Source organism: Malurus melanocephalus, unplaced genomic scaffold, assembly GCF_030028575.1.
Source record: "Malurus melanocephalus ecotype Western Australia unplaced genomic scaffold, MMel_1.1 scaffold_493, whole genome shotgun sequence".
NCBI classification, from domain to species: domain Eukaryota; kingdom Metazoa; phylum Chordata; class Aves; order Passeriformes; family Maluridae; genus Malurus; species Malurus melanocephalus.
Genome location: NW_026623725.1, coordinates 314,532 through 336,402, shown reverse-complemented (window position 1 = coordinate 336,402; position 21,871 = coordinate 314,532). Strand labels below are relative to the sequence as shown.

General features: G+C 45.0%; 1 protein-coding gene across 1 annotated transcript; it reads right to left on the bottom strand.

Moving 5' to 3' along the window:
• Positions 1 to 6,624: 6,624 nt before the first annotated feature.
• DUSP6 (dual specificity phosphatase 6) lies at positions 6,625 to 11,618 on the bottom strand. The gene is made up of 3 exons (XM_057381133.1): positions 10,627 to 11,618; positions 9,583 to 10,020; positions 6,625 to 8,149 (listed from the first exon to the last, which is right to left on the bottom strand). The coding sequence occupies exons 1-3, from the start codon at positions 11,027 to 11,029 to the stop codon at positions 7,842 to 7,844; spliced, it is 1,149 nt and encodes a 382-aa protein (XP_057237116.1). The 5' UTR covers positions 11,030 to 11,618; the 3' UTR covers positions 6,625 to 7,841.
• Positions 11,619 to 21,871: the final 10,253 nt, after the last annotated feature.

Sequence of the window (21,871 nt, the reverse complement as noted above, 5' to 3'; positions counted from 1 at the left end):
ATTTCACCATAATTGGCAGAGTCTTTCAAAACCTTAACACTGTGTTAACAAACACTGCTTGAGTGTCATCTCTGCTACTGTTAAGTAAAGCCATAGGAAGTCATTCATTTAGACCTCAACAGACTGGTTGAAATATTATTGCTTGCATAAAGTAAAAACACTATTCGAAGACTATTATTGAGGTTGCAATGTCAAACACTTTGAATCTTACAGAATTTATACAGCTAGGTGCCACCTGAGACACTTTAACACGTACAAAATTTAACTGACAATGAACCCCAGAAACAATTATATTTTCTCATCTCTTGCCTTTCCAGCATCATCACCATGGTGCTTTGCTTTCCATTAGTTGACGTGTGTTTTCTTCTCTGCCTAATACCAAAATTGTTCTTAGTTGACTGGTCCCATTAATATCTTGTTCAGGGAAAACAGGAATGTAAAGAGTGTTTATACTGCACACTGAAAGGATGCTTGAGGTAGCTGTGATTAGTACTGCTCAAGTACAAAAGTGCAGTATGGCTCTCCAATCAAACTCACCAATTTTGGGGCAGAGTCACTGCATAATCATGTACCTCACTGACACAGCATCACAAATCTCCTTCATTTCCAGAGCATGCTGTGCTGTCTCTGCTTGGCAGGGCTGGCAACTCAACAACAAGGGCCAGTTCAGCTCAATTTTATCACTTCTAACTTATAAAGAAATTTACTCGTAAAGATTCAGTTGTTTRGCATCATCAAATTACCCTCTTCCAACAGCCCAAATCTTGGGCAAGAGAAGCTATTCAGGGGAGCAGCACCAGGCATATTCTCCACACACCCTGCCAGATTTCAAATTCCTTCCTCCAGGCATAGAAAGCTGAAAGATGTTCAAGGAAACAGTAACAGATTTTGTTATATAGACAAAAAACAAGGGATTGTCTTCAGGAAAGAAAGGGCCAAGTCTTTTAGGATGACATATTCAGAGGGATATTAATTTATTTTCATCTTTTTAGACCAGCCTGAGGCATTTATGTTCAAGTCCAAACAAAGTCTAGCAAAGCTAGTAAACATCTGAAAAGTTACTTTTAAAAAGAGGAATTGGTCCACATTAATAATAGGCATTGTCTACTCTCTGCTCTGACAGTAATTTGCAAGTATAGAAAAAATTTTCTTCACATAAGTAGCCTGCAAAATTTCACTAAACCAAAATACCTAAGTGAAGGACTGTAAAGGTGTGTGAAAGCCTAATTTGTTGTTCCTGTTTAGCATTCAAGATATCAGACACATTTTGTCTTTATTTATAAGAAAAACATCCTATACAGAATCCAAGTGTTACTCAATTCCTAATGCTTAAATGGAATATCAGCTCAGTGCTGGTCTGAATTTCAGCCTAGATGAGAGGTGCTGTGCTATTTTCTTTGCAAGGAGCCAGGTTGGCCTAGAAACCTCTCAAACAAATCTATTTGGTAGAAATACTGACACAGAAAATGCAATTTAGAGCGTTGATAACACAGGAAATCCTAATCAATTAAGCAATAGCTGAAGTCTGAGTAATCATGTTTGGTTTTGTTGGTTTTTTTGGGTTTTTTTTGTTAGCAGGTCTCCAGGACACTAAACTTCTCCTTTTTTGCAAATAAGTAAAGAAGTTCTTTCTCACTGTACTGAGACAGGTTGACTTTCTAGCTCTGTATCTAGTTCAGAATACTCTAACATTACCATATGCAGGGGAAAAAAGAAACTAAAAACCCCACTTATGCCCTCTGTGGTCTCCAAACAGAGGCAGATAATGTCTTCAAGGGGCTCAAGAGTGTTATGATCACCAGTCTGTGGCAGAGCCTAACTGGTAGTCTCTACTGTTACACTGATTTCTATCATTTGGGTATCCAGGGCGCCTACTGAACAACATGATTTCACAAATACTAAATACCAGTGCTTCCAGTCTGGTTTTGGTAGGACGTCATTTCCCAGCAAAAGGCAAAAAATGCCACCTTCAAACTATAAAGAACTTTCTCCTTGAGTAAACTGAGTATCAGCCAGCAACATTTTTCAGATGGCTTCACTTACAGATGGGAATTTATTTTCTGCAGAGTTGAGGTCCAGCAAGGAAAAAAAAAAAAGATGAAAAAATAGATTTCCATAATGCCCCAAAACATGGTTTCAACAGAAAACAGAAAAGTTTGTTAAAATAAAAKCTGGAAGTTAAGTAAGGACATCACCCATCTGGGAAGGTGAAAGATCTTGTTAGTAGGACTTTGCTCATTTTGCCAGAGACACAAGAGTTTTTCAAAGTGCTTCACAATGCTATGGTAAACAGACCTCCCATGTAGCATCATTTTGTGTGCTGGTGGACAGTGCTGGAACAGCTTAGGGATGGGAGAGTGCCAGCATTTTTGCACGCTTCCTGCATCCTGGGGATCACAGCTGTGAAGGAGAGCAGGGTGCACTTTCTGTTGCATCTCTCAAATATAGTCCTGAATGCAACTTCTGTCATTAACAAATATTTCCTAAGCAGACTCCATGCCCTGCCTTTCCATCCGATAATCATCTCCTTGTGTTTGTGATAAGTCAACAACCTTCATCTTTGCCTTATGAGGAAAAGCTATGGCTGTGAGCACTTCAAAATTCCCTCAGTGCTCACAGATCCCCACGATAACAACAGAAAGCRTCTAACACATTTTCCTTTCCTTACAGAGACAAGCAGTTCACTCAAAAGAGGGCAGCTCCCATGCCAGCCTTCTGTCTGCACTAAGTTACAGCACACGCTTATCTCTCAAATTTGGCAATGAAGAGGAGAGGTATGATGCTGCGCTCTCATTTCTGGCTGTTGCAGGGGGAGGAAAGGGCAGAGCTCGTACAACCCTAAGTCATCACAAACCATGGGAGAACATTGGTGGGTAGCCCTTACTTCCTTTTGGCTATGAGGTGTTTGGAGCAAATTGAATGCAGCATCTCACTGCAGTCCCAGGAGTCCCTCATGGGGGCTGGCCCCACTCCTGTGTTCGTGGGGTAACTGAGCAATGCTGAGCATGCACAYCCAAGGTCCAGGGGGCACCAAACTGAGCTTAGCAATTTGTTCCACCATCTTCACTCAGGCAAAGCTTTCAGTGATTTATAGCACTGTAGAGAGAGGGCTTAAACTGTAGTTTTGTTTAAACATTCACAACCAATTGTTTTTCCTGGAGCTCTGAATAAAGTGTCATCATGCTTCTCAACAGGGAAAAAATTTTGGATAAGGTTTTCAGAGAGGATGAAGAAATGTTCTCCAGACGCAATTGTTAAACCCAGCTTCAGTTTTGACAGCAGAGCTGCCTTTCTGTACTCATTTTCTGTCTCTGCTTTCCTCACCACTCCCCTCTCTCCAAATGGGGAATCAGTGCCCTCTGACACTGGATAGCCCCAAAGGAAATGCTGCTTCCTCATGCCTGCCTTCCCTGTTAGCAGCAGCTACAGAGAGAGCCCTAGGGAAGCCATGTGGAGCAAAATCTGCGCAGAGACATGGTGCAGAGATGAGAAAAAAATGTCATCTGCTAAGAAGTGGCAAAAGGACAGCAGTAGTATTTTCTTATTTTTTCCCTCTCAAAAATACCTTTGCTGTAGCTCACTATAACTGACTGAGACCCATTCTGTTTTGCACTGTGAAAACAGAGGAGCAGGCAGGCTTAAAGCTGGCAGAAAGATGAGTTGATTTAGGAAATATGAGGAAAACAGCAAGAGAAACAGAGAAAAGAGAGTAGGTAAGAAAACAAAGAAGTCAGAACTATGGAGCTTAGAAAAAGATGTGCAGAAAATTAGAAGGCATAGGAAGCACAAGAAAGAATATGGGGAAAGAGAAAATTATGGCTACCACAACAAAAACCAGAGGGAGGTAGGACCTTTTGTAGGGAGGCATAGAGCAGTTTGAAAGGGTGTGAATGGGAAAGAGGAAATGCAAGAAAGGGAACTAGCACAATGAGTTAATTACATGTTGCTATTGCACAGAAAACAGAAAGCAAAGCATKCACCCAAACACAAAAGGAATCCTTGGTCTTACCAGAGCAAACAGGACATGGATGCCACAGGAAACAATTTCATCCTTTGTATTAAAGGTACAGATGGGTCATGGGAGATAGCTCTGATCACTCCTAAGGGTACAGTTTTCCTTCCTAGTATCTCCACAGCTTCTGAAGGATTTCCTTACCTCACATTTCTGCATTATAAAATGAAGAAGCAGGTTGTGATTCTGTTAGCTGCAAAGGGGGAACATTTCTCCCTTTTCCTCCTGTACACATCAAGCCTGTCCCTACAGGCACAAAGGATTTATTCTTCCCTTTACAAATTACTTTACCAGCTGAGGAACTGCAATAGCTGACAAACCCCTCAGATGCCTGAGACCTCTGCCCTATCCCAGCAAGAACTGAAATGAGGCAGGGGATAGAGGAAGTGAATTATTTTGAAACAAGGGGTGGGGAGGTGGTAGATGGTGTGAGCAGGACACACACTGCAGAAGCAAGTAGAACCCAGCCTCTGAAAAATTGGCAAATGCTGATGTAGGATGAGCCATTCCCTGCACCAGGCTGAGACAGAGCTATTTGGGAACSTCTGACGTGGGAAGGTGAACATTGTTGGTAAGAGCCTTCATCACTTTTCCTCCAAACCACTTGTAGTAGTAGTTCAGAGCCAGCCCRTGACTCTCAACACCCCCAGCAAAATCAGGCATTGAACTGGGTTTTGGGTTGGCTCCAGTTGTAGTTTGGAGCTGCCTTGCAACCAAAGTTGTTCTCACCCAGTCCTGGTTCAAGTTCAGCCAAGGGTCTGAAACAGCTTTGGTTCAGGCCTTGCTCAAGGAAAAATCTGGAACAAGTTTTCAGCCTGACTCTGCTTGTGTGTGTGTGTGTGTGTGTGTGTGTGTGTGTGTGTGTGTGTGTGTGTGTGTGCAAAGCTGCTCTTCTGTGCTTGCTTGTTGCAAAAAATGATGAATTGCAGAAGTACCCATTTGGTGTTAGTCATTCAGTGCAGCAGGAAGGAAGCAGGAAGCCCTTGTGAGCATTAACTTTTCAAAGCAGTTTGCAATAAAAGCCAAAGCTCCCCTCCCCTGGGCTACCCAGCCACTCTCTGTTCTTTACGTCCTCACCTTAAGGGGCACCTCATCACTACCAACACTCAAAACCCCTGCAGCCGGAAATATTTGCCCGGTGCAAACAGCTGAGGCATTTGGTGTCAGCCCTTTCTCTGGCAAGGCAAATTCAAAGGGGGCAGGGAAGAGGAGCCCTACACATGCCAAACGGGAGAGGCCTGATTGCACTCAACAGGTTCAGTTCACGCTGTGACTCTGCCCGGCTTCCTGCTATTCAGATGTGTTACTTCCCCTTTGTGGTAATGGCCTGTGGCAGCCGGCCAGAAAACACTATTAATTTCAGGAGTGGCCTGACAACAAACCCATAGCGAAACGAGAGGAAGTGGCGGGGAGGCCATCTGTTAACTTCAGCAGAACAGTAGGGACACAGCTATGTAGGTTCTACAAGGAAAGCAGATTAATAATCCACAAAGAGGAAACTGGCTAAAATTATCCACAGAAAAAAAAAAAAAAAAAAAAAAAACCAACAAAAAAAAAAAAAAACCAAACCAAACAAGGGAGTCACTTGAGCTGCAGCTGGACAGGAAATTGCTAGAGCTGCTTGCAAATCTCCACTTTGAACAGAGCAGCACAGGGAATGCCAAGAGCGGAAACCGTTCAAAACTGGATTAGCACAAGCCAAGTTTAACTGCAACCCACTTCTACTTTCACAGTTTATATGCTCAATCTAGGCCACTACTGCATGAGACACTGACTCACTTTTTTCCCATGTTTTGTTTGCATTTCGTTTCACACACTTGCAGTTTCTAAAATTACTTCAAATGTGCTTTGGCTGCCAGGAGTTCTGCAGAAACTCAGCCGACAGCSCCAGCTGCAGCATCAGCCCCCCACTGTGGTGCTGCACACCAATTTTGGCTACCTTGGGCCAGTTATCATCAGGAAGGATGTTAATGAATACAAGTTGCAGCAGGAAGTTTTGCAATCGCTATAATCCCCCTTTTTCCTTCTGCAGAGAGAGAACTGCGTGAAGGGTCCAAAGAGGAAATGAGATGGCTAAGGGTATATAGAGACCTTTCCTCCTTGCCTTCATTAAGTTGGAAGGTGGCTGAATGGCAACAGAAAAATCATTTACAGGCTAAAGACTGCTGATGAATCTCTGTGAAATGAGTTTGTGCCAGACAGCTAAGGAGAGCATGAACTCATGTCCTGGCATCTGTAATACAGTGACCAAAATTCATAAACAAAGCCAGAAAACAGCAGCTCCTTACTCTTAATAATAAAAAAATAATAATAATGAGGRAAAAAAAACCAGCCTAGAGTCAGGTGCATCCCTAGTATAGCAAAGGGATGTTGGAATATTTTGAAATTAACCTAAAGGCCTACAAAAGCATTCCCTTTACCAAACCAAGATAAGAATCCAGCACATTCACTTTTTATTMCTTTGGGCACCCGTGGACCAAAGGAGGAAATCAAGGTTTTATTGTCTTAAGGGATGTACTAAAGCTATTGAAAGTGATCATTACCTTTAAACATAACCATATGTGTATGTGCAATTAACCACAACCACAGAGGGGGAAAGGGGGAATAAACCAGCAAGCTTCTCCATAGCCAAAAATAGTTATTTATTTATTAATAATTTAAGGTTTTACATTCTTATAATAAATTCCATCTTAAAACTTTTACACCATGGATTAGACTCTCCCTTATTGGCAGTCATGTGCAGGTTCACTGTGTGTACACACAGGTACAAATGTTCGCACATACTTCCAGTTTTATACAAAAAAAAAGACGCAAAATATTGCATTTGAGGTGAAGCTCCCTGAAGAATTTGTACAGAGGTAATGCACTGTTTAGCACATCTGAAAGTTTTAAAAAGTGATCAAAAGATCTTTCGCATTCAAAGACAAACCTCCTCCCAGATGATCTATTTACAAAAGGTAAGGCAAAAAATTAATTTAATTTAAAAATATATATATATATGTGTGTGTGTATATATATATATATCATATGGAACCTACATCAAAAGCATGAGGAGAAAAAAAATCACCACAATGAAAAGAAAGATATATGAAAGAAGAGACTACTTGCTCACAAAACATGATTTGCAAACTTCTCACCATTGCCATTTATCCCTCTTGGAAAGCTTGCTTCASTAAAATTCAGCATGCTGCAAATATATTCTTTGCAATTAAAACAAACCAACAGAGCAGGATTTATGAAAAGAACAAAAACACAGGTGTCCCTTGGATTGATTTCTTGAGTACATGTGAATTAAGAAAAAAAAAAAAGCAAATCAATTTAAGATTAACTATTTACATTGATCAAGTAAAATACTAGCAAGCTCCCAGCAAACAAGTACTCCAAATACACTAAGCTGAAATCTCTTTCTTTGGCTCCTCTAAATTAAAACAAACAAAAATAACCAGTCTTCACTGAAGACAAAGATGCGTGTCACAGATCTGAGAGCAGAGAGGGCAGAAGGACAGTTCCAGTCTCTACAGAACATATGTCTAGCCTCTCCAGCCTTGCCTACTGCACTGGAAGTCCTCGGACCCTGGCTACTGCCTAAGCAAGGATGGACGTACTGCCCACCTGCTGCCCGGTCTCTGTGGTCCTGCCCAGAGAGCTTGCCACATTCCCTCCCTTTATAATAGCCAATTCTGTACTGTGTAACCTTTCCTTGCCTGCACTGGCATCTGCTTTTTGATAGCACAGGCCAGAAAGAGAAAGCTGCATTTCTTTATCACTGCCAAAGAGAAACCATTGAGGAGTGATCCCATGAAATGGACAGAAGGGAGGCGGTGGGAGCTCACGTGGACTGCAAGGAATCCACCTGGAAGACGTTCTGGTTGGAAGGGTTGGTGAAGTACAGCTGCTGGTTCGGCACTCGATTGTCACAGGGGCTGCTCAGTCCCAGAGTCCGCTCAAAGTCCAGCAGCTGACCCATGAAGTTGAAGTTGGGTGAAATGTTGGACTTCTTCATCTTGACGATATCATAGGCATCATTCATGGACAAGTTCAGCTTCTGCATGAGGTAGGCCACTGTCACTGTGACCGAGCGGCTGATCCCTGCTAAGCAATGCACCAGGACGCCGCAGTTCTTCCCCCGTGCTTCATCTGTACAAAGAGGCAGAGAAGGACACATAAGACGGGGGGGTTGGTAACTGATCTCTCAACACAAATGAGATTAGTATCAAGTAGGAAGAAAGTACAATTCCGATCCCAGTGGCCAGCAAGTGCAACTCAAGAGTTAACTTTAGTGGCTTAAAACCAGGACAAGAGGAGAATCCACTCCCCCTACTACCCAAGTCGGAGAGCTGAGAAAACTCAGAAGGAGACAAAGGGAGCAGGACACGCTGCATGTCACTGTTTTAAAAGTCACTTTTAAAMGACATGCTTTTGCCTGGAGATTTGCCTTTAAATTCTTACAGTCCCCTTGTCCCAGCATGGAAATCCTGCAATATGTCACTGAAAGGCTTTATACAGACCAGCAGACTGCAAAGGTCTATTAAATTATTCTCCAACTGTTGTGCAGCTAACAATGGAGGTATTCAGGCATTTTAAAAGAATGAGGGAAGTCACAGGGGACAGCCCATTAGGAGGAACAGGATGTCAACATTGGTTGAAAATGGGTTCCTTTGTAATAGGAAATGCATTACAATGCCTGGAGATTAGTTTCTTTGTGGCTTCCAGCCCACATTTCTTCCTGCTAGGCTCAGATTACCTACATTCTCCACTATTACCGGTATCATTCAACCGAGTTACAGCACAGCTTCCGAACAGATAGTTCAATGGCCACCACACCGCACGGCGATGGGGCGATTTCAGTTCTCCCCGAAACGCGGGAGTGCAAATTATAACCAGAACTCTTGGGGCCCAAGGGTATAGGTTTCCAGGGCTGACGGGTAAGGTCTGAGGGGGCTGACCGAGAGGTATATCATTATCACCACGAGATTAAATTAAAGCTCTGACTGTACATTTGCTAGGGACGCAGCTTATGAATAACTTGAATTTAAAAGCTAAAGTTAGATTACCAGATAGTTTCTTTTTATTACACTGATCTTCAATAACCTCAAGGAAAAAAAAATAAAAACCAAAACAAAACAAACAACAACAACAAAAAAAAAAACAAATCCATCATCAACTACAAAAACAAAAAAAAGGTCAAATAAGCCATCAATCCCAGGCTCATTCGCCCCCCACTCCCACCCGCCAGGAAGTGATTTAAGAAGATCCCCCAGCCTGCACAGGGCTCAGTCCCCAGCTCCACCACAAACGACTCAAGGAGGAATTCCATAGCCAAACAAACCAGGTATGCCTTTGCAATCCTGCAAAGTCACTTACAATTCACCGCTGCTTCTCAATCACCCCCCCAAACAGTCCCCAACAGCCCCTCAACTTAAGCCGGCTTTAAAATCAGAAAAAGGGGCAACCCCCAGAGACTGCCATAAATACTGCTACTGCTTCTCGCCCAAAATCTCCCGGATTCTGCAAAAGATACTGAATTCTGTCTCTTGACATATAGCTGTTAGCAAGTGGCTGGGTCTTACCTATAAAGGAGATGGCCTCAGGAAAGAACTGAGACAGATTTTGGCTCCAGTGGTCAGAGATCGGGATCTGTTTGTACTTGAATTCACCGGCGTTTTCAAAGAGATTAGGCAGGTTAGGAGTAACATTCAAGATGTATTTAATGCCGAACTCTTCTAAAACGTCCAAATTAGTGGAGTCCTTGGCACARCCTAAGTAGAGGTAGGGTAAAATCTCCACCGGAAAGGAAGGCTGGTTGTTGGAGAGAGGGCTGCCATCGGAGTCGGTGGCACTATTGGGGTCTCTGTCAATGTCAGATTCAATGTCGGATGATGAATCACAGCTGATTCGGAGGCCTCCCAAGCCCAGGACTGGCAAAGGAGGAGAGCTGCTGCTACACGAACTGTCTAGGTTAGTTTCACAGTGCAAGGCGAACTCGGCCTGGAACTTGCTAAAACCGCCTGGAGAGAAAAGCAAAGAGGAGAAAATGCAACCTGATATAAGATGGCATGTCGACTTACTTCCCTGCTACAACCCTGACTGCAAAGGGGTGTCTGCTTTGCACCCTCTCGAGCTACGGGGGAAAGGAGAAAACAAAGTCACACTCTCACGCAGACAAACTTAAAGAAAGGGTTAAGAAAATCGTCCGCTGCGGCGAAGGGCTCAGCACATCCAAGATTAAAGCTCTGTACGGCTTCGCCCTGCGGGCACCTCTGGAGAGGTGTCTCGGCGGTAATTCCTTCTGCCGGGATCATGCCAGAATCCCCGTTAGCGCCGTGCTCCCCACGCAGCCTTACTGATTTCAGATATCAAGGATTTCTTTAAACAAAGCGAGGATAAGCGGGGGGGGAGGGGGGGGGGCTGTGAAGCTTTGGAGCAGGGGGAAAAGCCCCCTACCTAGGTTGGTGCTCCCCTGGCGCGTCAGTCCACTGCCCGGGGAAAGCTGCAGACCGCATCCCCCCCGCCCTCTTCCCCGGGCAGAAATCCACGGTGCTCGGCTGCCCGTCCCCCACAGCCCCAGGCCCCAGGCACAGATCTCTCCCCCAACCCTGGGCGGCCCATCTCACCTTCTAGATAAAATGCCTTGCAGCCTTCATCTTTGAGGCGCTTGAGAAGCAGCCCCAGCACGGACTCGCCGCCCGTGTTCTCGTTCCAGTCGCGACTGTGCTCGTCGTACAGCACCACGGTATCGGTGCCACAGCGGCGGGCAAAGCGCTCCCGGTCCTCCTCGCTGCTGGCGACGAGGGACCGCAGGGGCAGGTTGCCCTTCTGCAGCCGCCGCAGCATGATTCCGGGGATGGCCACATTGATGGCCGACTCGATGTGGGACGACTCGTACAACTCCTGCGGCCGACAGTCCATCAGCAGTAGTCGGTCGTTGCCCATCTCCAGCTGCTCGTTCAGCCACGCCACGGATTTACTAATCGCCATTTCCGACGCGAAAGGGACGGGTCTGAACGTATCTAGCATGAGGAAGGACGGGGGGAGCGGAGCGTGCTCTGGAAGCGCCCCTCTCTCTCACAGAGGCATGCGGCTGGCTCGGCGGGCGGGCTGCACCCCTCTAACTCCGCACAACTTATCTCTCTCCGCCCCAGGAAAATGAATCACGCAGCCCCCCCTGCGCCGCTTCCCCCGCGCCGGGCGGCGGTGGAGTCTCGGGGAGGGAGAATCAGCCCCAGCCCCGGCCCCGGCGTGTTTGTGAGTGTGAGCGCGTGTGTGCGTGTGTGCCTGCGTGCGCGCAGCCAGCCTGCCCTGTCTCTGTCAATGAATCCCTGAATGAACCTGCCTAATCGCCGCTGCAGCCCGAGCCCTTGGGCTTTTCCTCCGCCACGAGTGAATGAAATCCAATTAACGTGCCGCCGAGCGGGGCTCCCCGGCTCAGCATGGAAACGGTGCGGCGGTGGCGGTGCCTCTTCCCTTCCCCTCCTTTGCTGCTTGCCCCGCCGGCGCCCGCAGCGCCCGTCGGCCGCGGCCCCGCGCAGCCCGGCGGCTCTCAATGGGTACAAGCGCGGCACCGCTCAATGGATACATTCTCCGGCGCAGCCAATGGGGGCGCGCGGAAGGGGCTGTTGCCGCGGCGACGGGCCGGCTGGAACAGGTCGTGTTGATGAATCGTTAATGAGTTTGTCATTCACAAAAAACGGAAAGGAATTTCCGCTCCGGATAAGCCGAGCGCAAACAAGCGGCAGCCGCGGCGCGGCGGGCGGGGGTGGTGGGGGCAGGTGAGGGGGCGCGGCCCGGCGCTCGGCCCGGCGCTCCCCCCGGCGTTCCCCCCTTCCCTCCACCAGCACCAGCACCAGCCGCGGGGTGGCCGCCGCAGCCGGCTGAACAAATGTCACTTTTTCTTTTCCCTCCCTCCATTTTTTCGCTCCCTAACTCATACCCCACGGGGGCCGACCGTGTTCCCCCCCCCCAGTTCCCCGGCGCTGATCGTGGCTCGGCTTTTCATTAGGGCGTTCCGGGAATCCCATTTTTAGGGAGGCGGGTAGGCTCTGTCCTCGGCTGATCCCTACGAGGGTGAAGAGTAAACCCCGAGCTAATCTCTTCCTACGCGGCCCGGCTTTATTCGCTGCACGCAGCGCAGCCGGGGAGCCGACCCCGCCGCAGGAGCGATCCGCGGGCGCTCCTGCCGCAGCCCGGGYGGGCCACCCCGCAAACGTGAGCAGGGAAAGTGGCCCGCCTGGGCCCGGCCGGCTCCTCCAGGTAGCCTGTGACTGAACCGCCCGTTCGCGGCGTGAGTCCGCCGCCGGCATCGAGCCCGGAGCCACCCCCGGGGGMGCGGGGAGCGCCGGTAGCGCCGCCGCCAGCACGGCGGGGTGCGCTAGATCCCCCTCGCACCTGGCAGCCCCCGCCGCCGCACCGGCTCCTCCTGCGGGTGGGGCCCCGCCGCCGTCCTGCGCTTCCCCCCCGGTCCGGCCGGGCGGAAGGGCGCTGCAGTCCCCGGCGCACCGGGGCGCGTAGGGGACGGACGGGCTGCGGTGCCCGTCAGAGCGRCGCCGGGGGAGACCTTGGGCTGGGGGCACCGCGGGGCCGGAGGCTGAGCCGGAAGCGGTGGTTCCAAGGTGCGGGTTAGCAAATGGGTAAGGGAAAAGCGAGGAGCGACAATAAATCAGGAGAAGTCTGGTCTAAATGCTAATCCTGCCGCCAGCATCTGCTTGGAAGTAAAATTGTTCAGGGGAGGCTAATCTCTCTTCCACTGCTACTGCGCTTCGGGGCTCACTATTTTTAACCCCAGCTGAAGGAGGTTCTTTAGGTAGTGAGTGGCTGGAGAGTGTGACCCTGGGAACATGGACAGTCCTGTGCGTTCCACACAGAAAACATCCGTGGTGTTAATTAAAGCTGGCACATCAGTCACTGCAGTTTCAAGCAAGGATGACACCCAGATGGCATTAACGACATCYTCCCCAGCAGGGATTTTGAGAGGATTCCTTCTTGCTACCTTTTTCAGAGGCTTGAAAGAGGGACTGAAGCGTTACACAAACCCTGCCCCTTTGCCAGGAGATTTCCTTGAAGTGATTTTCATCTCACTGGGCACACCACACACCTTGTCCCATGGCTCAGTGCTGGCAAATTGTCCAGTCCACCTTGCCCACTGTGGACCTACCCTCTCGTTAAAGACTTTTCAGGCTGTCCTTACCAGGTGCTTCACTTGTTGTTCAGCTCTGTATGTTCAGGGTATGCTGTTTCAATGTCCAGAGCAGTGACAGATCAAACCAGAAAGCAGGAGCGTTTGATGTTATTTATTTAAGCATTTTTGAGAGGGGGATACCTGCCCAGTAGTATAACAATAATATTCCAGTAAGTAATGGTGATAGCTATGGCCTCCTCATTGCATGGCAGCAGGTGAGCTGGGACACAGGCAGGAGATTTTGCACTGCAGCAGAGTTAAATAAGTCAAACACAAACAGAACCCTTTGAACCTGTAGTAATGCCTCCCTCAGTGCACACCAGCTGGAGAATTCTAAAGGAGAATGAGAACTATGTGCCACCTTGTTGTGTTTGTGCTTGAATGCATGTATGCACTCCCTTTTCCTCTTTCTGTCTGAACTGTCAGTCACTGAGGGGTGCTGAAGCAGATTCAGTTAACCATGCTACCATCTGATGCTTTGTCAGAGAACAGATATACAACCCAAACTTTACCAGATCATTTATCCTTCAACTTCCAGAAGTTTTTGTAATACCTGAGCAGTAAGAAGAGCTATTCCTGTCAACCATGATCCCTTCATTTGTCCAGCCACTGGCATTTAGCTTTTGAAGTCTGAATTGTTTATCTTTGAATGGGGATGGACATGTGGGTTTTTTGTTTTTGTTTTTGTTTTTTTTTTTTTTGGGTTTTTTTTTTTTTTTTTNGTCTTTGCAAAGGTATGGCATTTCTGAGTTATCAGAACCTATAGGCTTTTGTTGGTCTTGACTATAATATTTTAAGGTTCTGATTATTTTAATTTTCAAGATTAAGCTTATATTATTAACCAGTTTACACTCTTTTTTCTGAAGTGGAAACCTTGATCTTGTAATTTGGGAACTGGTTACACAACGTGAGAYACACACTCTAAAATAAATTGATTTAAACTATACTATAGAAATTCTCAATTCTACAAATCTAGATCATTAGATTCTCTGTTTTATCAAGTAAACATTAAACTTTGTGACATTAAATGAAAAATACTGTCACTAAGACAACTAGCAACTAAGTGTTGCTGGCTCCATTCAATTAATTTTTGTTCTTAAAGAAAATTCTTTTCTCGAATAGAATCTGTGTTTTTTGATCGAGACGATCTGACAAAGAAAAACCACAAAATTACTTTTCATAAAGAAAATATTTGGAGAAATATCTTGGTCATATAAATATTCAGTGTCTCTGATCCTTAGCTGAGTGCAGTCTGGTGTTCTAGTCACCACCACCTTGGTTCCTTTCGCTGGTACCTAAAAGARTCCTGTGGAAAAAGAAACACAAAAACATCCCCAACCCCAGTACAACGTTAAGCCAGATAGGTCTTCATGGGGTGCTCTGGGACAAGGTTGTGGTGCCAATCCCGGCACCCAGGAGCCCAAAGGCACATCTTTCCAAGCATCTGTAGTATTCCCAGGGTGTAGGCAGATGTAACTTCTTGGGCAACAAAGCAGAGACTAGTAAAAGAAAAGTTTTCAAGGTGTTTATCCCTTTTGTATACATMTTTTTGCTGATGTTTTCCTTCTGCATCCATTCTCGTTTACATTCTYGTTTCTACCCAAGTGTCTGTTTCAGGTTTTTCCTTTTTAGCGGCTATTGCTTCACAAAAGCTTCAGCTCTTATCAGTAGGCACAGACAGGCCGAGCCGCGCCGGGCCAGGCCCGAGTTGACTAATTTATTCTATTCGCAGCGGGGAGGAGAGTCAATTGCGCAATTTTCTGCCGCTTGCGCCTCTTAATGTTTTTCGCGAGGCTTTTCACAGCTCTGCTAGCAGAGCCTGAAATCTCCACCGTCTCCCGCGCAGGCGGCTCCCAGGAGCAGGACAGCGACCCGGACAGGGACCCRCCCAGCCTCCATGGCAGGAACTGTGGCATATTTGTTCGCYGTTTCTCTCCCTGCTATTTCCACTTGCACAACTCGTGCTCGGCAGGGGGCTCCGAAAACAGCTCCGATCACAACCWTGATTCAGTAAATCAAAAGGCTCCTTATGGAGGTTAATATTCTTAGCTTAGCGCTTTCTTAGAAAGCAAATAAATAGGTTGTTTGCCGCTTGTCTCCGCATATATTAAATACCCTTTAGTCTTCATGTTTCAACACTCGAGCGTGCTTTTTAATGCAGCTTCCAAGATTTCGGCGGCATACCCCGGCTGGAAAACCAGATTAGGTTCTTCCAGAGCCCGGCACCCATCCCCTTTTTATCTTTTTACTGGTGCTTATGGCCGTTTTCCGCTGCCTAGAAAACCCGGTTCAAAACTTACGACGCTTCAGCCGTGATCCRTGAATCATTTTTGCTCCAGCCGAACCGTGGTACAAGGCCTCGTCCTCGTCCTGCGAGGTTTGTGCATTTTCCTTGACCCATCACATCGTGGTTCTTCTATCACGTCGGAGGTCACCATTATGTTTAAGTTTAGTCCATTTGTTCGGGAAAGCGCCRGGAGAAACAGCATTCTGACCACTGTGACATGATCGCTGAACTCGCTTTATTGAAATTGAACATGCTTTTTATAACCACTCTAATGAACTTCATGAATATTCCAAGTAGTCACTTCTCATTGGTCACTTTAAACACAAATTCTGATAAAGGGATGTATTTCGCAACTGTCTGGGNGTTTTTTTTTTATTTATTTTGTTTTTTTACTCACTGTCTGCAAATAAAACTTCTTCAGTCCAGCTCAAAGCCTATTGATAACAAAGAATCTATTTTGCTGACTTTTGGACGATTTTGCTCATTTGTAGCATGTGTAGAGGTCCCAATAGAGTRCTTGTGACCTGAGCTTGTCTTGGCCAGAGATTCAGACACAGGGGACAAGAGCATTGCATGGATGACAGCAATTAGAATTTAGTGTTGCTTTGCCCAATTCCTTCATATCCTTCCCTGTAATAGAAGTCCTGGCCCTGAATTAGGCAGGCTATCTACATAGTGTAATGGGAGACAGAAGTACCAAAAAGGCAGGTGTCTGTGACATGTTGAAACCAGGCCAACTGGGTCACTCTGAGACACTTCACAGTCTGGAATACTAAGGCAGCGATGCAGAGGCATCCTCAGAAGTCTAAGTCCTGATGAAGTTTCTTCTTGCGTTACACATCAGGGATGAGATTTTCTGCTTCTTTGGTCACAATTTTCCCATGTTGCATTAATAAACATATACAAAAGCAGGGACTCCATCCTTCATTTTTCACATCCCACTGATGACCTGAATCAAAATGGCAGAGAGATCTTCTGTATCTGCACTATTTAATTTCAGGCAAGCCAAGTATACTCTGGGATTGCCTGCAGGAGAAGGCCAAGCAGTATGAAACTTGCTGGCATCAGGATTTTGGATGAGATGCCAACTCAACTCAACTCTGGAAGTCCAAGAGCTTGGAAAATGTAGTGAAGGCAGGTTTCTCCACTGACAGGTCATACTTAGGCGTGAATTTTGTGGATCATGACTCTCAGCTGTTAAARTTTAGTCCATTTGTTCGGGAAAGCGCCGGGAGAAACAGCATTCTGACCACTGTGACATGATCGCTGAACTCGCTTTATTGAAATTGAACATGCTTTTTATAACCACTCTAATGAACTTCATGAATATTCCAAGTAGTCACTTCTCATTGGTCACTTTAAACACAAATTCTGATAAAGGGATGTATTTCGCAACTGTCTGGGGGTCTTACATCAGCCAGGGGGGTCCGAACCTAAAAAAAGGGAGGCAGGAGTTTTGCCCATCTGCCTGTTGTAACACCACCCTCTCTGCAGCTGGCTGATAGCTCCCGAAGCCAGGCAGCCCTAGCTTGCCATGAGCGTCACACAGCGATGTTTAAAATAGATAATTCACAACACTCAGCTTTGACTGAACCAGCAAATGCTTGTGATTCAGCTAAATGGTTACTCAGCTTTAGATGCTCTGAGTTAGACCATCATATCTAGTTATTTCTGTCATTTAGCACTTTCAGAAGGTCTTCAGAGAGGATAAACTGCACTCTGGAGTTGCTCAGTTCCTTTTACTCTCTAAATGGTGCCTAGTGAAACCAGCCTGTACTTTTACAGGCTTACCTTGTAGTCTGTGACTCTCACCTTCAGCTTTATCTCTAAGTCCTTCTTACAGTTCCTTTCAGTTGCAGTAGAAGAGAGAATCAGTGTATGTCTGTGTTGGTTCATGGGAATGATCTGTTTGAAAAATGAAATACACAAATAACCTAAACCAAATTGTCCATAAAGTACAGTTCCATTGGTTTAAAAGTGGGTAGTGCAAGGTGTCTCAAAGGAACACAAAATTGTCCTATAAAGCATTTTGTTTTATGTAAAGTACAAACCATTTATGGAAATGACATTTAACTGGTTATTCAACGTCCAATTATTCACATCTGAAATAATTCCTGAAGCTGGAGAAATAACACTTGAATGACTCCATTTAGGAAATCCTTTTGACTTAAGTACTTTCCTTGAAATGGCAAATAGCTGGACGACTTCAAGCACAAATTTAATTGTGCCTTGTAATAAAGTAATGTAATTACCAATTACTTAGGAGTGATGCTTTAAAATACTTAATAGCTACTACAGATATGCATTTATTTTAGAGGTTTTGTTTTCTTTTGACTCCTTATGGTRTAAATAAAATTCCCTTCTGAATGCAGCTCATGTTTGAATTCTCCAAATTGTTTCTTGGAGTGTGCAAAGGTGAGCAGTTTTCTTTGACAGCAGGTCACTACTGGCTGTCAGATTCTCTTCTTAGAGGATAAAACTAAGCTTGTAGGAGAGCCATGCAAGGCACACATTTAACGAGGCTCATGGTGTACTGGCCAAGCACAGAAGCAAGTGCTGTAATTTTTTTTCGTCTTTTTTTCCTTCCCACCACATGCTGCCATTGCTAGTGACACTTTTGCTGGCACTGASCTGTGTATCACTTCATGGTGCTTTACAATCTGCTGGCCACAGAAACAGCACAGGTGGGCAGCTGTCTCTTAAAAAATAATAAACATGAAGAGAACAGAAGGCTACATTCTGCACACTTTTCTTATAATTACATGTTAATTTGATAGCTTTCAAATAAAAAGTGGACTGTATAATAGAGACAAAAAACAGAAGCAGACTAAATTATAGAAATGGTATTCTATGTGTAATTGTATGAAAATACAGATACACCATTACACTTGATGTCAGTGATTAAATTAATAAACTTGCTTACTGGTTGAAATGCAGATTATATGGTTCTGTTACCTTAGCTAAGGAATAGAGCAATCCCTCTCAAAAAAAGTCCTGATCTGTGGTGCAGAAATATCATGCTATTTGTATATGGACAACAATGTGCTGGTATTATTTCTTTGCCAACACCGAAGATTTTAGTAGTGTCCGGAGAGTGCTTTTGTTCTGTGCAGTCTGGTGTTCCTCCCTGCTGTCTGCTCTTCCGTGGCAGCCTGTGTCCCACTATACTGGACACATACATCACACCAGATGAGGCAGCTGAGAAAATGCTGTAATCTCTTTAATGCTGCCCATTTGGATCGCAGGGCTTACTAGGCGCTAACATGTGGGCTTACCTGGGGAGGCATTAGTGCTGTCACTGAAGTGCGTTCCCTCAATAGCGCTGTCCTATTTGCATCCYGTTCACTCATCCTACACTACAAGGAAGCAAACCTGACAGCATCGAGGAAGCGTAGAAAGCAGCTCTCTCTTCGCAATRCTAAAGATTTATTTTCCTCTGCCTTTGCGAGATCCCCTGCTACCAAATCTCTGTTCTGACCATGAGAATAAACCCTGCCCCTGGGATGACTGAAGGCTTGTTCTAGACCATGAAAAGAGTAAACAAGGGCTGCATTTGCACAGCGCAGCGTAAATCAGCTGTGCAGAGAGCAGAGCAGGGACAGCAAATTATGTAAGAAAATTATCTTCTTCCTGGTACAGGCATACAGAAAAAGAAGCCCCATGCAACTATCTTATATTCTGTTTCCAAAGAGAGGCAACTACTAGTCCAACCCAGGCGTGAACGATTCAATTTCTGCTGTCTGTTTTTTATATGGTCACTGGAATGTGTCCTGGGGACCCCATGGAGCTGAGCCCACAGTTTGGATCCAGGACATCACAGGGGGAGACACATGGACAATGCTATGTCCTGGTACCTGCAACTTCCATTTAGCACTTCTGCTTTAGTTTTCACTGATGAAGTCTCTCACAAGGACTTCTCCTGGGCTAGGCAGGACTGGCACCAAACATACACTGACAGAGTTTCCTTCTTACTGAGTCTGGGGCTTTTCCTGGTGACCTGCTGCTGTCTAATGTTGGTTGATTATTTTCTTTTTACTTCTAGTCTCAGTTTGCAGCAATCTGCTTCCTTTTATGCAGCAGTCCCATCAGATCAGAGAAGTTAAGCTTTTCTGGATCACARTGGATCCAGAATTTGAATTTGAATGGAAATAAGCAGAGTGCAGGAAGCAAGGACCATCATTCAGCAGCTCCCTGCTCCCTTTCCCGTCTGCACCAGAGTAGTGCCTTAGCACAGGATGAGYTGCACGGAGAGGAGCATTTTCCTTCAGATAAGAAGGTTTATAGGCAGCTGTAATAACTGGGTTCAGAAAGGTGAATGTTAGAGAATATGGAATTTAAAACTAAGTGGGTTGTAGGTACAATTGCTTCTGTATCATGTTTCAGCAAGGCAAATCCTGAAGACTGTGGCCAGATGCATCTAATCCCAGCCTTGCCCTTGTATGGGGATCAGTCAGGTTTTGGAGAGTAAATACTGCCTGCAGTGCTGCCATTTTTGGCTGCTTCCTCTGTGATTGGCGGACAGGATCCTGCAGATATGGAAGGTTTTGTTGGTTTTTTTTTTTTTTTCCTGAAGTGTGACTTTATTTGATCAGGGAAATCACATTAGAATTATTCTATGGATGATGTATCNATACACTATTTAACAATGTTTTCTACAACACAGCAATTCAAAAACAATACAGAAATAATTGTCTTAGCTCTACAAGGCTGTTATACCTTCATGGTAGTTATCCAAATCGTGAGTGATCACTAAGTAACAAAYATGGCATGAAGGGGYACAATATCAGTGATAGAAAGAATCTATCTGGCCTAGCATTCAAGATTTTAAATTTGAAAGTCACTGTTGTTAGCAAAACTTCACTGCATTTTAGCAAAACAAGAAAAGCACATGTATGTTATGGCTCAGATTCATCACTGGTCATCATAACACTATTTTTGTCCAGTGTCATGGGATCATTTCTATTTTTCTTAAAGCTGACTAAACTTAGCATTGCTSTCCTTCAGAATGCCATTACTTAGTAATCCTCCTGACATTAATACAACAAAAACAATCAACCAACTTTTTTTCTTATTCCTATTATCCTATAGTGAACAAACAAGCAAAAGAAACAAGCAAGATAACAACAATAAATTCTAAAACAATAAGTGTAAAAAGGTTACATCAATAAATCTTCAAAATAGTAATTGTAGGTTAACTGAAGTCTGCATACTGTCATTTGGTCGGTAGCAAGGGATAGGGGCAGTTTCTTTGTGCTGTCTCTTCAGAAGATTGACGGCTTTCGAAGCAGCTTTTGGGGACTGGCCAAGTCCTCATAACTGACTTCCTCCAGCAAGCTGAAATCYACCTAAGCCTGTCGGGGTAGAAACGCACAAATATTCTCCGCCCTAAACGATACCTTCAGTTGGTCCCTGCCAGATACCAGTCTCTGGGTCTCGACTAGATCTCAAAACATACAGTGGCTTGTAACTTAAGAAGCAGTCTTCAAATCAATGTGAAGTATATTCTTACAACTCTCTTCTATCTTAAAAAATACTTTTGTTATTTAAGTTAAATGTGTGCATCTCTCATTCAGGAAGCAGGTGCATCTAATAAAGGAAGGCTGAGAGAATCAGCAATGTACTGCTATAAGTGGCACACAGAACTGCAGCCTAATTTACACTTGCTGCAATAGTCAAATCACAGAGCTGTTGAGAAAATAGGGGTAAAATACAAYTCACTTTGAGGTCAAGTCCATTTACACATTATTAGCTGTGCAAGAGTATGAGAGGTTTGACTCCTTTTGTTTCACACACAATACTCACAAGAGTATCACTTTTATGTCAGAGTCATGTGGCAACAACCAAAGCTCTTTCAAAGAGACTTCAGAAGCAATTTAAGCAACTCTAGTATTGCTCCTACTGCAGATATAYAGAAAACTGCACTTTTCTCGTGCTTACAGTAGTAAGGACAATTTACCAATACTGGATAAATGTTGGCATGAGGTTTTTTGCTTTCTCCCAGTATTCAGTATGGGCTGAAATACACAAGCCTTCATCCTTAAGGGATGCTGCACTGTGTTAACTCTGTATGGTATTGTGTTCTATGGACCCCTATATGTTGCTTCTTAACATTTTAGCTTTCTGTGCCATTTCACACTGGTATAGACTCACACAAAGCTTGTTTTTCTCCACGGCTAAAAAATCATCGCTAGACTGAATATTGTAATTTCCCAACTTCCCACTGTTTTTCTGTGTATGATTTGCGGTTTTAAATATTCTGAAATACACAGAGCAACTTATCTATATTCTTATAACTCTTAGGAGCAAAGCTTATTCATGTTAATAAAGCAGACAGTTAGTGCACTTGTATCTTAGAGCAGAAAGTACTCCCAGGAGAAGAACCACATCTCCTTTCCCA